Source organism: Balaenoptera borealis (genome assembly GCF_965194805.1).
Source record: "Balaenoptera borealis genome assembly, chromosome: 11".
Classification (NCBI taxonomy): Eukaryota; Metazoa; Chordata; class Mammalia; order Artiodactyla; family Balaenopteridae; genus Balaenoptera; species Balaenoptera borealis.
This window is the reverse complement of record NC_138868.1, coordinates 98,159,936-98,177,611: the sequence shown is the minus strand read 5'-3', so window position 1 is coordinate 98,177,611 and position 17,676 is coordinate 98,159,936. Positions and strand designations below refer to the sequence as shown.

Sequence of the window (17,676 nt, the reverse complement as noted above, 5' to 3'; positions counted from 1 at the left end):
CTATATTATATAATAAAAATGGTTCTTGGTCTTCACTAGTGACAACTAAAGGATGAAGGCAGCTTATTGTGAGCTATTTAAGTCACACTGCTGTTACAGCAAACAGAGCAGAAGAGTATTTATAGGTTTTAGTTTTGTGTCCTTTGGCCAATCACTTAACATCTTTAGCGCTTTGACTTTTTTTTTTTTTTTTTTAAATCTAGAAAATCAGTAGGTAGAGAAGGTGACTTTTACAGTACTTCTGGCTTTGAAATTCTGATTCTAACCCGTTACCCATCTAACCTGTTACCCACGCACACACCTGAATTTTCTTGTTCATCTGCTGGATTCTGTGTTGTCTGAATCTCAGGAAGAACAGCCACTTGCCTACACGAAAAGAAAACCAAATGTGAGATGTAACACCAGCTAGTTCTTCAATTCAAAGATAAAAACTGTCCACAATCTACCATACAGCTGTATCAATTATACAAAACAACCACTAGACATGAACCACAGGATGCTTTGTGAACAACCTGTTGAATGAACACACCACCACACTACTGTACGATACATAACATCAACTATCTTTTGTGAGATTCTCTCCCAAACATTTGACATGAAGTTTCTGCTTTTGGAGTTGTAGACTGTGTCCTTAAAATTCTTCTCATACCCTTAACTGTTAGAAAAAAATAAAAGGACGCTTGTTAGAAGCAGTTCTGGAGTTCCTTAAGTGAGTTAGCTGGTTTAATTAAAAACAAAAGCAGCCTGCATGATGAACCAGTAAACCATACCTATTTTCACTTTTTACAATTAAATAAAACCTGCAAACAATCCAGATGCAGATCAAGAGGGAACTAGTTAAATAAATTACTGTAGGTCTACACAACAGAACTGGAGGCAGCCATTAAAAAATGAAGTGGCACAGAGATATGTGCACAATACAGTAGCTGAAAAAAAACAAGTATAGACCAGTATGTACGGCATTATTTTATGTAAAAAAGGTATCTACGTATTCAAATGTACACCATGCATATCTGTATGCACAGAAATGTCGGTATGAATGAAAACAAATTACGAGCAACGATTACCTCTAGGCAATAAATTCGGAACAGAGTAGGCAGGATGAACATGGAACCATTACCCATTATTTAAATAATTCTGTGGGTTTTTTTTTTTTCTTTACAAGCATGTATTAATTCCATTAAAAAAAAACTTTGGCAAAAAAAAATAATAAAAAATCAACACAAATCAGGAAGGACTATTTTCTAAATGAGGTGGACAGAACTGAGTGCTTCATCTCAGGGAACTAAGCTTTACACCTACCCTGCAGGCTGCCCACGCTCTTTCTGTGGCGACTGTTCCACGTTAGCTATGTCCTGCTGCTCTGCCTCTGCTCCTGGAGTCCTGGAACAGAATCGTTTGTATCTTTTCAAGAAAAACAACAGTAAATATGTATCCAACATGGAGGTCAGTCTAAAGAAACGACTCTAACAGGATCTGATAAAATTTATGGGCTGAGAAAACTAACCTGTGGTGATATGGGTTAGACAGTGGTTACCTTGAGGGGGTACTGACTAAGGGGGCACCAGGAGCCTTCTGGAACACTAGAAATATTTTATGTTAGGATCTGAACGGCAGCTACATGGATGCATACCTAGGTAAAAGTTCACTCTGTGTACTTTATGTATATTTTAATGACAATGTTTCAGAAAAGGACACCATGAGGATCTACAACAGGTGGTTTTGCCCTCCAGACAGCAATAATCATCCCTTAGTATCCTAACTAAGCCTCAGCAAAAAAGAAACAGGAGCAAACAGCAGCACTGTTCTAAATCAGAGCAAAGAGCAATTAAAGATGTGGTTCTATCCAGGGGACCAACTGCCCGCGGATGGAACTAAATTTTACTCTATAAATCACCACCGTGAGGAAAAAAAAAAAAAAAAAAAAATCAAAGTCAAAGCCCAGAAAACCCAAGTAATACAACTTGGGCAGAGGTGTGTCCCTCCCAGAAGGCCACTTCAACAGCCTCTGATCCAGAGCATGAAACCCCTCAGACCCAGCAGAGCCAAGGTCTGCATCTCTCACCCTGTGACTGAGGTCAGGGGTGTCGTGTTGGCTTCTTGGTCTGGAATGTGTGCTTCAGAAGAACTGGTCCGCAAGTGGGAAACTTTGTGCTTCTTGCCACTCCCTTTGTCCAAGGGCAGCTGAATCCGTTTGATTTTTGGTTTGGGTTTCATGGGCCCCGGCACTGAGGGACTTGCTGACTGCTGTCCAGAGGACGGAGAGCCCCCAGGAGAGGTGGAGTTGGCTTGCATAGCTGAGGATAAAGCCTTATTCTGCTCCAGCCCCATGCTATTAGGAGCATCTACTGTCTGGGTAAAGTTGGAGCCCTGGGTCCCTGAAGCGGAATCAAGATCCCGCTGGGAAGAGAGAATCCCAGTTTTGCTGGCGAGGAGCTGGCTCACGTGCTGGAGCTGATAGTGTTCTTCTGCCTCCCCTGAAGGCGAAGCAGCTGTTACGCCCGCGGTCTGAGTCGAGGGGCGCACACAGATGCTGGATGCTGCCGTCATTGCAGCAGTAGAGGGAGTCTGTGACGTCCCCAGCTGTGGAAACATTCCTGAACTTGGCGGTAAAGCCACAGGCTGGTCTTGAATCCCCAGGCTCTGCTGGCTGGCTTTGATTAAAAGGTTGCTTATGGAGCCAATATCCGGGCTACCAAGCAACCTCGGGTTGGTTAACGCGACATGTCCTGGAACGGACGCGCTACTTGTAGGGGAGGTTGTAGTTTGCATGGATACAACGTTCAGGACGGAGGAACCGGAGGCCAAGCCAGACACAGGCCCTGACGTGAGGTGGCCGGTATCCTGGCTTATGGTGGCTGCACCCGCCGCCGGGGCAGCCGCCCCTCCCACATTCTGTGGTAACAGGGGCGCCTGTTCAAAATACATGATGCCGGACTTAGACCTTTTTATGATGTTGGGGACAGTTCGGTGAGATGAAGTATTAAGTGACCCCAGGTCTAACAGATTGGGATGATTTGGAAGCTGGGAGGGTGTGAAGTTAATCAATGTCATGTTGGAAACCACGTCGGAAGGGGCGATGTTTGAAGGGGTACTAGAGGGAGCGAGTTTTTTATTCTTTCGGGTCTGCAGGCGAGATATGGGTCTTTTCTTGAGTCCAGAGGATGGAGTGGCGACTGTGGTACTGAGATCTGTCCTCTGGCTGGCTTCTGAAACCAAAAGCTGGGGATCTGGAGGAGGCTGGACCCCGATAAGTAGGCCTGAAGGAGGACTGCTGATGTTTGGTGGGAAGCTACTCTGAGTAGCTGCAGGGAAGGAATGTAAGTGCTGGTGATGAGGCATGGGGAGCAGTCCTTTGCTAGCAGGAGGGAATAAAGACTGGGAAGTCGGCAGGCTTGGATTGAGTCCTGTGGTTAGGGTGAGACCACTTCCCATGGGCCCCAGTACTGACGTGTTTGTCTCCATCACACTGGGTGCAGAACTAACAGAAGAGGTCAGCTGGATTTTTTGGGTCACTCCATTCGGAAGAGTCTGCAGAACGTAAAGCGGCTGCATGTTCTGGTTAACAACAATGAGTTTCTCGGTGGCTGGTTTCAGGTGGGGCGGAGTGGTCTGGACAGCGGCGTTAGAAATCTGAGACGGGCCAGGGCTGTCGGTAGAGTTGGGCACGTATTTCTGGTTCTGGATAGGAACGGTAGGGGAAACAGGTACCTGAAGGCCAGGGGTGCTACTATTTCTAGTTAAATCCTGGTTGTTGCCATGACCTTGCTCCACCGAACCACAAGGAGGGCTGGAGATGTGGTCTGCATCCATGTGACCTTGGATAAAGTGGTCAGGAGTCATGTGGCCTTCAGGGCTGGGATCTACTCCTGGACTCAGCAGTGAGGAGTCACCTTCAGAGGAGGCCACAGATTTTTCCGGGATGGTTCCTCTCTTCTCCCCTGAGTCTGAGATTACAGCTAGCCTACTGGGGTTCTGGCTCGGGACAGTGGGACTCCGCGTGGTCAGGACAGAGAGGTCTGACGGCAGCTCTAGTGGCAACTCGAACTGCTCCTCTGCTGAGATGGAGGAAGAAACACTGCTGTCCACGGCTTCCGTTGTCGGCAACTGCTGAGAAAACACTTCGAAAAGACCCATGTCTTTTTCACGATTACTATCAAGACCCAAACCTTCACCAAGATTCAGGAGTTCCGACGAAGAGGACTCTGGGCTCTCACCCAAAGCCTGCATGGATGGAGTATTCTTTAGTACAAAGTCCATAATGTCTGAGGGCAGGATGTTCCCACAGTCATCACTGTTGTTATTATCTGAATCCGATTTCAGGAGCTCAGTATTATAGGTGTCCAGTAAGTTTTTGTCTGAGGGGGTGCTTGTGTGGACCCTGCGGCTTGACTCCAATGAGCTGAGCTGAGCTTCCAAGGAATCCTGTCCCTGTGTTTTCACTCTGCTCACAGCGTGGCAGTTATCCATCTTTGGCTCATTTTTGTGGCCAACAGAGCTCTTAATGACATGCTCTTTTTCACCAGTGTCTTCAGGCCGATCCATCTTCAAGTTCTCTGTTCCGTTTTCTTTACTGTTTCTTTTTGGAATCTGGCTGCTTTTCCTCGTGGTGGCTGTGACGCTAGTATCACTCTCTGTCCCATCGTCAACACCATCCAACTGTGAGATTTTTGGAAGATCACATTGCTCCTCCTCCCGAAATAAATTATGGGGTGTCAGCCGTTCCTCTCCACCTGAAGAAATCACTGTCCTAGTGAAATTGTAATAGTATAAATCGTCTTCGTCGGAAGTGCTCAAGTCATCGGCCCCGTCCACCTGTCCTTCAGCGGATCTCTTGCCTCGCTTCTTCCCAGTTGAGCTGCTGTAAAACGGAATGTCTTCTTCGCCATAGGACCTTACTCCATAGAGTGGGGTGAGCCCAAAGAACATGTTAGAACGTGCCCGGGCGCTGCGACGGGGATATCTCCTCTTGAAAGAGCCATCCTCCTGAGGTTTGGGGCCATCTGGAAGCATTAGGTTTCTGTCCTGTACTGGAAGATTCTGATAGTTATTACTTTGAGAATCCTGGGATGAGGTATTATTGGGGCTTGCTTGGGCGACTGGACCATCTCCTGGACCTTCGGAAGTGGAAATCGGTTCTGTTGGAGAGGCTGACTCTATCTGCAAAGGGGAAAGAGGACTACTTTCTTTTAGGGTATTCTTGGACTGACTCTCACCCTCCATTTTTAGAGGTGTCAGTGTTACTTTGACTGTGCGTTTCCGGGGTGTCTGTAATTCCTTGGCAGACCCTTCTACTTGCATGGATGGAGCTTTGGGGACTCCTGGAATAGAATGGACTTTGTCCCCAATCTTATCAGAGGAAACATTATTACATGGTCGTTGCCCCATGAACTCAGGAGGCAAAACTTCATCAACGAACTCTGGCTTTAGGTTTCCTTCCTCACCAGTTGCCACCTGACCAGGTTCCAAAAAAGATTGACTGGAATGCTTTTCTTTGAACATTTCTTTACAAGATTTTTTCCCTTTCTGTCTCCTGTCTCTGGAGCTGGATCCCACGTGCTCGTTGATAATGGACGATCTGCTGCTCACTCCAGATAGCTTCAAGGTTTTGACTTCAGTATCTTCATCGGGAGGGGAGTTTGCTGACTGGGTGGAATCTGTCTGTTGGTCTCGATCATTCCTCTGCCCTCTCAAATGGAGTGGCAGGTACGGGAGGGCCTCTTTAGAAGAAAACGGCACTGAAGACAGTTCAGCAAAAGTGCCCGTTTTACTAACATTTAATTCTCCAGCTGTTGCATTATGAACCTGTGGGGCCAGTTTCGGAAGGCCAGGGTAAGCCACATTATGTGCCGATCCCTCTGAGTTCTTGGAACTCGGCATTTTGGTCTTCTCTCCCTTCGAAGAGGAGCTCTTGGATGTTGAGTCTGAAGCGCTGGAATGCTTCATTTCTGAAGATGAAGAGCCATCGAAGTGACTGGTTTTAGTGCCCATAGTAACTACCGTCCTTTGCAGATGTGAAGAGGTGGGAGTGTTCTGCCCTAAATTAGTGTTAGAATTCAGCGGCCCTAAGACATGATCAACCGCTTTGGCACTTGACTCGAGATCTGCGGCGGTCCCTACGGTGGCGACTGAGGAAACACTGTTCCTGGAGTAAGTGCTCCCAGTTCTCATTGGAGACATTATCCGGAGTTTAGACCGCTGGGGTGACAAGGAAGAAGTACTGTGACGCCTGGAGCCAATGCTTCGAAGTCCAGAGGAGAGTAAAGGGTCACCCACTGTGACTATCTCATGAGTGGTTGGGGTAGGGCTTCCTAAACGAGAGAGAAAGTAATAAAGTCCATTACAGATCGGACACGTGTGCTGTACCACTGGTTTCAATGACTTAGCTAGATATGTTTACAGCTAACGGAAAAATCAACATTTTCCATTGGCAGAAGTCACCACGATAAAGGTGCCTGACAGCATTACAAACTAATCTTTGAGCTGACCTCCTTGGGTCAGGTAGGTCAGTGAAGTCTTTTACCTGCAGAAGGCAGCGGCCGACAGCCAGGGGATCTCTGTGTTGGAGAATAGCTGGGTGTTCGAATCCTAGGGACCTTTGAGATGACGTGATAGAAACAGGAACCAGAGGTTTGTGAATGAGGAGGTCGATCTGGTGATGGAGGACTTACAATTTCAGCTGTGTTTTGACTTTCTTTAGGTGAGATTTCTGTGGCAGGAAATAAAAACTCTTACTAAAAAAGTTTAATTAAGATATCAAACAAATGAACCAAGAAAAAGCCAGCTGTCAGGTAAGTACCAAAACAGAAGCAAATGTGACCTCCCAAAGCAAGGCCTTTTTCCCACCCGTCAATCGCAATATTCCCCCAAATCGAATTCAAGTCCCATCTTGATTAAAGGCTAACCTGCAAAAGATGTTGGACTGTGAGCGATGGTCCTGTTTTCATCATGTTCAACAGTGCTGTTGATGTCTGGCTCTACAACCGGAGGACGGCATTCCACTATCTTGCACGTGTACACGCAGCGTTTGCGAGCATCCGTGGTGCTCCAGTACACCCGAGAACACCTGCACGCAGATGGTAACGATCACCGTGAGTGCGAGGACAGAAGCAGAGACTGACATTTGTCAAAACCTCTTCTCAGCCTAGGTTCCCTGGCCTCCTTGATTTACAAAATTTAGCTTTATTTCATGGATTCTTATTAGAGGGTCTCCTGGTTAGGGTCTTCCAAGTTTTTTGAAGTCCTTGGTTTTTCCTGGCCTCTCAGAAAACAGCATCAAATCCTTTTTTATTGTGTTGTAAGCAGGGGACAAAATTAGTAAAACAGCCTAAAATGCAAAGAAAAAAAAAAAATACTAACTATTGATACTACAAGAAATAGTTATTGGCCTTCAGGAAGGGATAACTGCCCCACCATGTGTACAAAGTGAGGAAAGAACAAACCTGGCGTGTTTCCTTTGGGAGAAAAGCCCCATGAGACAAGAGAAACGGAACTGCTTCAAATCTGCTGGATGCTGACGGAGCCTAGCTCTTTACACTAAGAGCTGCCAGCTAAATGTGGAGTAGAGACTGTGTTTTCACAATTGAAATGCAGAATAAATCAGAGTATATATAACAAAAGGGAGACTCCAAAGGGGAAGAGAGAGAAAGCGAATTTTAAATTTATGTCGTCAGTTTGCTACAAGTTTAAACAATTTGTTTCATGCGGGAAAGATTACAAATTCTTATTGGACTATTTGATTGTTATTGTAGGGGTTATTTTTAGAAGGACCTATAAAATGTAAAACATAAAATGAGGACAGAGGCATGAGGTGTTTGATCCCTGACAACACACTGGACTTCTGAACTGAGGTGAATGGAATTTAGTGGAATCTTAAGAGACTGGCCTGGTGTTTTCTACCTAGGTTTTATTTGGAAATGATTCTGAAATTACGTCAACAATACTTTCCTTCTACAACTGGATCTAGCTGACATAAAATGATACTTTAGTCCCAATCTACGAGAAGTAGCAAAAAAAAAGAAAAGGAATTAGTTAAAAGTCACTAACAAGTATGGCTCTACATTTAATGACCTACTCACTGCTTCAGGGTACTCAAGGGCTGGGGCTGCTGTCTTCTCTCTACAGAGCTACTTACTGATATCCAATAGGAAAGAGCTTATCCTCACAGTCAGAGAGATCATTCAGAATCCCTAAGCAGTCAATTGTCATGGAGCCTAAGTAAGAAAAGAAGAACTGATTAGAGGCAATCATGAGAAGGCCCACTTTATAATTGAAGACTAGAAAGTACCTCAGTGACACAGCCAGCCTTCCCCAACAACCAAGGCCCATGTCATACCAATCATCATGTGGATATTTTCTGGTTCTAAGCCATTGAGAAACTTCCTTCTCAAGCTGATTCCTTCAAAGTCCACAAACACTCTTCTAAAAACTTCAAATCCATTCTCAGGAACCACCTTAAATGAAAAGCCAGGGCAGCTGTTAGGCTATCCCTTTTACACACCATACTCACGATACTGACTCAGAGGGAAAGTGCAGAGCGTATCTCAAAATCACCCTTCTGTTTCACTAGCAGTGCCTCTGTTATTGCTCCTAAGGGGAGGTGATTCTAGGAATACCTAGAATCACCTACTAGGAACACCTAGGAGGATGGTGAAATACAGTTTACCATCTTGCTATTTTCAGCCTCTTTTCCTAGAGAATTCAAAAAGCAGCTAAAGCCATCTCACCTCGCCTTTGATCAAATCCCGATGTCGTTGGCAATATACTTTTTTATCATCCAGAAACACACAGTTCTTGGCGCGGGAACACATGAAATGATAGTTGCTGGTGCAGGATGTGAGGCAGCAACCCACAGTGGCTCCTGGCTTTTGGCAGAATTCACATCTCTAACAACCCAGAAAGAACAGAGTCCAAGTCAGACTTTCAGAAGTTTTAGCCATTTTCCATCCCCCCCTAGAGAGTCACCCCATTCCGGGTTTCCCACAATTCATTTTGCTATTGGTAATCTGCTGAATTACAGAAAAGTGATATGAGCCATAAAGCCTCCTCTACAAATCCTTTCTTTCCTATGGCCCATGCGGCCTATGATTATTAAATTTAAATATTACAATTTGATTTAGAACTTGAACCAAAACAGTTTTTTCTAGGATGCACAACTGATTTAGAGAAGATGAAACTTTGAAGATCGATGTTAAAAACATCATCTTGGTAGAAAGCTATTACATCCCAAAGAACTCAGTTCTGGAAAGATTATACTAGTCAGAGACATAACGGTTCTTAATTACTAGGCTTAATTGATGAACTTATGTGATTCAAAGATTTCCTTCAACTAGGCTATATGTTACTAGCTCATTCTGTCACAGTCACAGTCTGGGCTCCTCTCCAGGGAAGACTTTTTATTTGTGCTCTCCGCACATTTTACTTATGTTTCTTATGCATGTGCTATTTTTTGTTTCTTCCTGATAATCTTTCATTTTCTCCCCCCCGTCAAAATATAGCTTTACAAATTTTACTCCGTCGTAGGCTTTTCTGATTACTCTAAGCTGCTACTAATAATCACTGTCTACATCCCCCCCTCGTGTATGTATTTTGTGAGTTTATCCTATGGAGCCTCAGAGTGCTGATTCAACTGGAACGTCTGAGGTCATTTTGTCTAAATCACTTAATAAATTAATACCTTTCTTGGGCATCTGAATTATTTCCCCAACTGGATAAGACTTCGTTTTCTATTGCTTTTGTACCCATCCTCCAAGGGTAAGAATAGCAATCTGCCTACAGTGTACACCAACATTTGCTGCTGGCTAACCATTCTGAAGGAGCTATGAGAAACACCAGCGAGGCAGCATTTAGCCCCAGAAAGAACATCTGGAAACTGAGAGGCATTCTCTTCCATAACATTCACCCACAGGTTCTTACCAGCTGCTTGCCCCTGATCACAGCCATATGCACATTCTTTAGTGATCCATCATCATCTTCAAACACTTCTGCTGACCACAAAGCGCAATTTACATGTGTCCATTCGTTTTGGCCAATGTATAGCAAACGGCCAGCATCCTATGAAACAAGAGATTTCCTTTTTTCTTTGAAGAATATAATGTCAAATAGGGTTTTCCTTGGTATTAGCTTTACCTCCTTCAGGATAACTTCAGTAAATCAAGTCTAATTCTTTAACTTAGGGGTGCACACAAAAATCACAATTCAAAGTTTCTTTGTTTTCACGTCTCACCTTTTTCGATTACCTTTTCTACAGACTGGAAGTATTTTATAATCATAAAGAATTAAAGAACAAGCAATATGTGTTAGGTTTATAGAAGTGCCCACTGACTTCTTTAAAACCATATTTCAAAGCCAGTTCTCTCAGCTTGCATTAAAAACCTTTTTAAAAAAAACTGTAAGCTTACTATGTGCCAGGATCCAAATAAGGCTTTACATACATTATTTCCTTTAATCCTCATAACCATTCTGAGGTAAGATTATTATTATCCTCATTTTAAAAACGAAACTGAGGGTCAGAGAGGTTAAACTCTTTGCCAAGGTCAACAAGTAGGCGGCAAAGCACAGAAATGAATCCAGGCAACCTGCCAGACCTGGGGACCTTAACCACACTGCTAATAACTACATTAAACACAAGCTATTTAATGTGCAACTTCTGTTTTATTCACTTTCATAAAATCTTTTTTTGAGGAACTGCCAATATAAATTACAAGATACCAGCATGTTAATTTAAGGCAACTCATCTTTTAAATCAATTACATCAGTTATAGAAAAAAACCCCAAATGCCACAAACTAAGTGACAAATATTCATTTGGCTAGTCTACTAAGCAGGACCCAAGGCACCAAGGTACTTACATTAGCACTGTCGTCACCGTACGTCAAACACAATGCACATTGTCTATTGTCTTCTATGCCTGGGGGTGGGTTCAGTTCTGGACTGTCTTCTCGACTCCTATCAGTACCTTGGAACCCAGAAGACATACACTTAAAATTGGCAATATTATGTCTGATATCCGGGAAAAAAGAAAACAATTCAGCTTAAATAGCCTAGAGCCTATGAAATCAGCACGTTCAAAAAGTGTTCAAAGTTATGCTACCTTACTATCCCTTACATTACTTGTATCAATTCTCTGTTAACATTCCAAGTGAAGCAAAAATAATGATTTTATTACATTTAAGGATCACCGGGAAATTTTTCCAATACGGAAGTACATTAACTTTAGAGTCACAAAGTCAATCATTTGCACCCAGAGAGAAATGGATAACAAGTCTTCATCTGGTGTCTTACTCAAAATTGGCGGTGTAGGAGGATGCAGAGGAGTTGGTGAGTCTGGTTCTCCAGGCCCTTTAGGTTTGGGAGCTGGAATGATTTTCTTCATTAAAGGAGGCTGCTCAGTGTGGCTGTTTTCCTCTCGCTCCTGCCACTGAGCATAATTATGGTCAAGTGAAGGTGGAAGCACTGCGTTTGGTAACATCCCACTGCTGGAAATAATCGATTCAACAAGTATTTATTGAACTCCTACAAGATACCCAGAACTGTACAAAACAGTCAAATTCTTGATATCATCAGGTCTCAGGCCTGGGCACAAGCCTTTCACAGACTGTAAGAACAAGTCACAGAATTTGAAAACTGCCTACACAGGACTTTATTATTTTTAAAAATATAATCCCGATGTATTGTGACTCTTGGTTAAACATCTAGAAAAAAATGATAACCTCATCAGTGTGTCAAAAGGATTCACTGGAATAGAAATTTAAGGTTAAATATGGAGAATCAAGAACTGTTGAGAGCACCATTTGAACTAAATAAAATAGAACCCAGTTATAACTGGGCTATATATATATAGTACATGTATTGTACATATGCCACAAGTTCCCTAAAACAACAGATACATAAATAAAGAAAAAAAGGGCAGCGGACTGCAATAAACATTAAGTGTTGTCTCTAAACCAGCAATAAAAAGGCATTTCAGGGCTTCCCTGGTGGCGCAGTGGTTAAGAATCCGCCTGCCAATGCAGGGGACACGGGTTCGATCCCCGGCCCAGGAAGATCCCACATGCCGCGGAGCAACTAAGCCCATGCACCGCAACTACTGAGCCTGCGCTCTAGAGCCCGAGTGCCACAACTACTGAAGCCCGCGTGCCACAACTACTGAAGCCCACGCGCCTAGAGCTCGTGTGTCTAGAGCTCATGTTCTGCAACAAGAGAAGCCATGACAATGAGAAGCCCAGGCACCGCAATGAAGAGTAGCCCCCGCTCGCTGCAACTAGAGAAAACCCACGCACAGCAACGAAGACCCAACACAGCCAAAAACCAAACAAATAAATAAATAAATTTATTTTTTTTTAAAAGGCATTTCAACTGATTAATCTTTAATATTAAAACCTAGTCTAAAAAAACCCCTCAATCTAAAAATATAAGAACGCTCAGATTTCTAGCTGACGAAGCGAAAAAAAGTAATACTGAATTTACTCACTTGCTTGATACTTTATTTGGCTCCCAAAACCTGGACTTTTTGACACTGAACCATGGAAAAACACGTTCCATTTGCTAACAGAAAAACAAACAAACAAAATGTAAGCATGTGACCATTCATTTGGAAAGCACATAAAAACCAACAACTTCACACCAGCTTCTCTGTCAATATGAGGATGATTTCAGGCCACCAAGGGAAAGATCCATCCACTCTGGAACCTCACTAATCTCCTCCCAAAGAATCAGAGGAACGAATTAAACCAAAAATGATTTATACACATGACAAAGCAAAACACAGACGAGAACAAGTCTGTTCTGTTCACGTGGTAACAACCCGCGGATTAAGCATCAAAGACATGAACTATTAATATCATTCACCCGAATAAAGAAGGACTTGACCATGCTGTTGGCTTTTTTAATCTCTGGCTGCCCTCCATCTGAGTTAATGGCTGCTTGAATGATCTTCACGATATCATCGCTGAACTCCAACTGTATACAAAACAAAGCGTTCATTATTCATAGAGCAGTGCGCTCTCAGAACCACTTCCTCTTCCCTCCTAAATCATCCGGCACAGAGATCCAAGAGAAGACGGACACCCCATTTTAACACGGTGTAATTTCTCTTTAGTGGAGGCCTTTGGGATTCAGTTCATAATTAACTTGTGGCAGTCAAGACATGCCAGGCTAATAAGGTAAGAATGCAGATAAATTAGCTGTATCCTGGTAAGTTACCCAAACAGGGCCACGATTTTTTACTTAGACTAAAATGAATAAACAACTGAATAGCAAACACGGACCATGAGATAACAGATGATCACTTCCTACACTTTCTTAAAATCATAAAATTAAAAGGCATCTATCTAGAAACGAATATCCATTATAAAAAGACATATTATTCAGATGTGATCTCAAAAGGGGCAAATCAATTAATTGCACATTAGTATTTTTCCATAAACAGTTTTAATATAAAAATAATTTTAATATAAAAATAATTTTTGAAGAACTCAGATGAAAGCCAAATAAATAGACACTACCTTCTCTATCATAACCCATCTTCCAAAACACAGAACTAAAATAATTCACATATTTTTAGGTATTTAAAACCACATGACATTTCTAAATACAATACAAATCATTTTTTAATGCTAACACCCAGCCTCATCCCCCAAAAGACCCAAGGAAGCTAAACTGGAGCTGGAAATTTGGGTAGTTTGCTGTATAGACATACCACAGATGTGTAGTTCCCTTGGTCCATTTTCCTCTTGACTCCTTCCAGATCTAAAGGCTGTTGATCTTCCTGTTTGCTGACCTCAGTAAGCACTGGTGGATCAGGCCCTTCTGGGGAGCTGCGGGAAGGTATACTCTCCTCTGTCTCAGGATTTAAGTCCGGAGGTTTGGCAGCCTGTCGTCAGGAAAGATATGTTTCTTTTATCTAACACTGAAAATGAGGCACCTATGCAGATTCTACTAAAATGAATAAAGATGGTACTGAATGATGCATATTATAAAACCTAAAGAACTTAAAAGTAATCAGAGATTTCTCAAATACTAGAAAAGGAAAGTTAAAACGAGCTGGCTATCTAATAGCTTGGCTAGGCTCACTGAGGAGCTTTGCTTGATAACTCCCAACCCAGTATGAATAAACAGAAACTGTCCAATTCCTTTTGAGTAAGACACAGATACAGCTAATTTTCCTATTCAAAAAACAGACTCTATTAAAAGATAAAGCAGCAGCCTAGCTCTGAGTTAAAGTTATCCAACTTATTAACATAACTTATGTTATTCCAACATTATACCTGTGTTCCCAATGACTACTTTATGTATATAGTTCATGACTTAAACGGACAAGAAGCAGTGATTTTCAAATCGTGTCCTGAGGAGCCCTGGAACTTTGCTGGAGCCGAAGGGTCTCTGGCCCCACCACCACCCTCGTGGATCAGGCCACCATCCTGCTCCCTCTTACCTAGAGCACCACCACTGCCTCCTAACCACGCCTCCTGCCTCTAGGCTCAGTCCTCTCCAATCCTTCCTCTCACTCCAGTCAGAATCCTTTTTTTTTTTTCTAAAAAGTAACTCTGATCAGGTTACTCTTTTGGGTGAAGTCCTTCATTGGGCTCCCCATGGCCTTCAGAATACAAAGGCCAAATTTCATATTACAACAGCAAGACCTTTGAAAGAGATATGGCCCCTTCCTTCTTCTTACCCCAGAGAAGGGTTTTACTCTTGGTGCTAAGAATGTTCTTAATAGCCTAAGGCCAAAACAAGGAACTCTACAAAACTAAATGAAGAATGAAGCAGAAGAAAATAAACTGAAAAGCACACACACACAAAAACGCACACATTCCACGACTAGGTAAAAACCACCATTCGGAATACAGAATGAGGCTTGGGCCTACCTGTCGGTAGCGTAGCAAGTGGCTGGTGGTCCGAGAGTTCAACAAGGCTGTCAGTACTTGCTTCAGAGAGATCTGGAGCTCTTTTTCAAGGGCCAGTCGCCACTCCGCAGGGTGCCGCTCAGTACAGTTCACACAAGTGTAGGCCACACTTTCCGGAAGATTAGACAGGATCTCATACATCTCATCTGGGAAAACAAAAACCTACAATGATGAGGTGCTCTGAAGAGTGGGAGACAGGGAAAAGAGAAAGCTATTCCACTGAACTTAATATCAAGCTGCATGTTAGAACAGTATTAAGACTCTCACCCCCCCCCGAAGAACTCATATGTATTGATCTCCGAAGGGACATTAACAACACTAACTCAGGATTTAGTCACTGGAGAATCAATAGGTTATGGTATCCACAAAGGACAGCAAATAAATATCTTAAAGAATGTGTTCAAGATAAATGAGCACAAATTTAACACAATGTTCTTATTTTAGAGACCAAAAAATAAATTTAAAAAGACTTCAAGTAACAACACTACCATAATTTTATGTCTATAGTACTTTGGGGGCTGTAAATGCAGCTGTACCAAGAAAGAAGGAAACTGTAATAAAAAGACTCCAACCTTCTGTACCTGAAAGATTCTCACATTTGGAATGGACCCATCGATCACACTTCCCACACTGCATCATCTTACTCTCATAGTCATCGTCATCATAACACTTATCACAAAGAGGGCAGAAGTTTCCTGAAAGCAAAGCAGAGCTTTCAGCAGAGCTTCGGTTCACATACCAATGCCTCTAAGGCCCTTGACTCACATATGCCAATGTGATGTAAAATGCCAGCCACCATATTCTGCTTCTGAAACTTACAAATGCCAGCATGCATCTACCGTGGAACGTTTACACATCTGTAAAGTGTCAAGATTATTCTGAGCTCTCAGAATATGTCACTAGTTCTCTTCTTTAGACCCATTTTTAAAGGTCATGAGGTAGATTTTATAGAAAAAGAATGGAAGAGAGAACTTTCTCTCTTAAACATTCCAAAGAAATGTTTAAATTTTTAAAAAAGAGGAGAGGGTAATGGGAGTAAAAAAACACAATTAATTTACACTTTTCCCTTATTCCCAGTGCTTTTACATTAGAGCTTAGAGCAATGCTTCCTAAAATTTGGAAAAATATACACCCTTCATCAATTTGTTTTATCCATGTATCACCTCTTATTATTTTTTACTTAACAGACTTAATATTGATTTGCTTATTTTAAATAACTTCAATAGTGAACTTTATATCATTATTATCCTAAGTCAGTTTAATGTATTGGAGATAATTTTTTTCTAGCACAACTATTAAGATAAAATCTTTGACTCAGTACCACCTAAAATCATTTCTGAAACAATCAAATGGATATATACCTCACTTTGGGAAATACTGGTTTAGAGTATTTCTTTGTGGTGAGTTACTATAAAAAGTCCCCTTGATTCATCTCCCCAAAGATAACAAAACCTTTCTAGTTGCTCTAAGTCTCTGTGTAAGGAAAAGAGCAAGACCAGAAACTTAGGAAATCTGTGTAAATGGCATCCTTGACAAGAATGGTAAGACCTTTTCATTCCACTGCAGTGTCCAGTTCACCTCCCAAACACTAAGTACAACCTCTAAAAGCTGACGAAACTGGCTTTTCTGAAGTACCTTTAGCAAAGAGTTTGGCACAATCATGGCAGAGTGAGAAATCGTGAGACCACTGTGCATCCCACCCTTTGCCGGGAGTCGTGGATCCACAGCTCTTGCAGCGAACGCACTTGGTACAGATCTGGAAGAGATGAAAGAAATTCAATAGGAACTTCTTATTTTTAATATCTCTTCTTATTTAAGATGGTCTCAAATGCAATCCATTTCTAGAGTTGACTTCTCTACTGGGACGGCTTTTCTTCCTCAAGCAGGATATTCTTCTTACAATTTGTGCACGCCCAACAGTCCCATGACAATTCTCTCTGAAACTGCGCATTGTGTGAGAAACTCACCCAAACTTTCTTTTTCTTTGTGGGTTTGGTGGGGTAATTTGGTCCCAGGCACTCAGGGTGATAGCTGTTTCGGCACTTATTACACTCCAGCAGCTGCTGTAAGAAAATAAGAAGGCAAAAAGGTGGGCATCACCTCACCTTCACTGGACACCTGTCACTTAGTACCCCATTTCATACTTATCTTCAAGTAAATACAGCACATCACTGTGACAGCTTAAATTTCCTCATAAATTATTTACTCTCAAGGCATAGGGATTTATGTCCTGCCAAAGGCACTCTAGTGGTGAACATTCTGATAAAGGAGATTTGACTTACTTTGAGCATTTTATCCAATGCCACGTTTTCTGCTATATTCCCAAAATTAAATTAAAACACAATAGGCAATTGATTACACCCAGTTAAACAGTAAAAACAGGCTAAGCCAACAGAGGAAAAATGTGCGTACGAAATCCTAGATTAAAAGGCAGAAATGGAGATACAGAGTAATACTGTAAGTGGCCCCATTACTCAGTGTCCTACCTTGGTGGCCTGGTGCTGCCTTCCACAAACATGACAGAACTTGCAGCGCCGACAACACCAGTTTTCCAGCTGGTCCTCCAGAGGGCGCTCGTGCTCCTCCAAACAAAACTTGTGGAAGGGCTCACAACAGACTTGGCAATACACAAACTAGGGTAAGATGGGAACACAGAGGCGGTCAAATAGCACGTAGAAATATCAACCAAATCCTACCTGCTTACTTTGAGCTTTAGGAGTAGTGGTATACATACTGTATTCAACAAGTTCACTAAGCAATGACTATGTTAA

General features: G+C 42.4%; 1 protein-coding gene across 11 annotated transcripts in view; it reads right to left on the bottom strand.

Annotated features, from left to right (window-relative positions):
• The window catches only part of KMT2A (lysine methyltransferase 2A), a 74,896-nt gene that overhangs the window by 14,355 nt on the left and 42,865 nt on the right, over nucleotides 1-17,676 (bottom strand). For 4 of the 11 annotated variants that reach the window (XM_082342106.1, XM_082342113.1, XM_082342107.1 and 1 more), the window contains 19 exons: nucleotides 17,392-17,538; nucleotides 16,873-16,968; nucleotides 16,541-16,661; nucleotides 15,478-15,600; nucleotides 14,867-15,051; nucleotides 13,699-13,872; nucleotides 12,849-12,959; nucleotides 12,472-12,545; nucleotides 11,283-11,476; nucleotides 10,850-10,956; nucleotides 9,916-10,053; nucleotides 8,727-8,885; nucleotides 8,336-8,453; nucleotides 8,135-8,213; nucleotides 6,906-7,066; nucleotides 6,524-6,709; nucleotides 2,066-6,311; nucleotides 1,303-1,404; nucleotides 302-366 (listed from right to left, as the gene is read on the bottom strand). In XM_082342106.1, the coding sequence (XP_082198232.1) occupies nucleotides 302-366; nucleotides 1,303-1,404; nucleotides 2,066-6,311; nucleotides 6,524-6,709; nucleotides 6,906-7,066; nucleotides 8,135-8,213; nucleotides 8,336-8,453; nucleotides 8,727-8,885; nucleotides 9,916-10,053; nucleotides 10,850-10,956; nucleotides 11,283-11,476; nucleotides 12,472-12,545; nucleotides 12,849-12,959; nucleotides 13,699-13,872; nucleotides 14,867-15,051; nucleotides 15,478-15,600; nucleotides 16,541-16,661; nucleotides 16,873-16,968; nucleotides 17,392-17,538 (6,586 nt within the window). The remainder of the gene's footprint in view (nucleotides 1-301; nucleotides 367-1,302; nucleotides 1,405-2,065; nucleotides 6,312-6,523; nucleotides 6,710-6,905; nucleotides 7,067-8,134; nucleotides 8,214-8,335; nucleotides 8,454-8,726; nucleotides 8,886-9,915; nucleotides 10,054-10,849; nucleotides 10,957-11,282; nucleotides 11,477-12,471; nucleotides 12,546-12,848; nucleotides 12,960-13,698; nucleotides 13,873-14,866; nucleotides 15,052-15,477; nucleotides 15,601-16,540; nucleotides 16,662-16,872; nucleotides 16,969-17,391; nucleotides 17,539-17,676) is intronic. The other 7 variants (XM_082342111.1, XM_082342115.1, XM_082342112.1 and 4 more) reach the window with 5 other exon arrangements.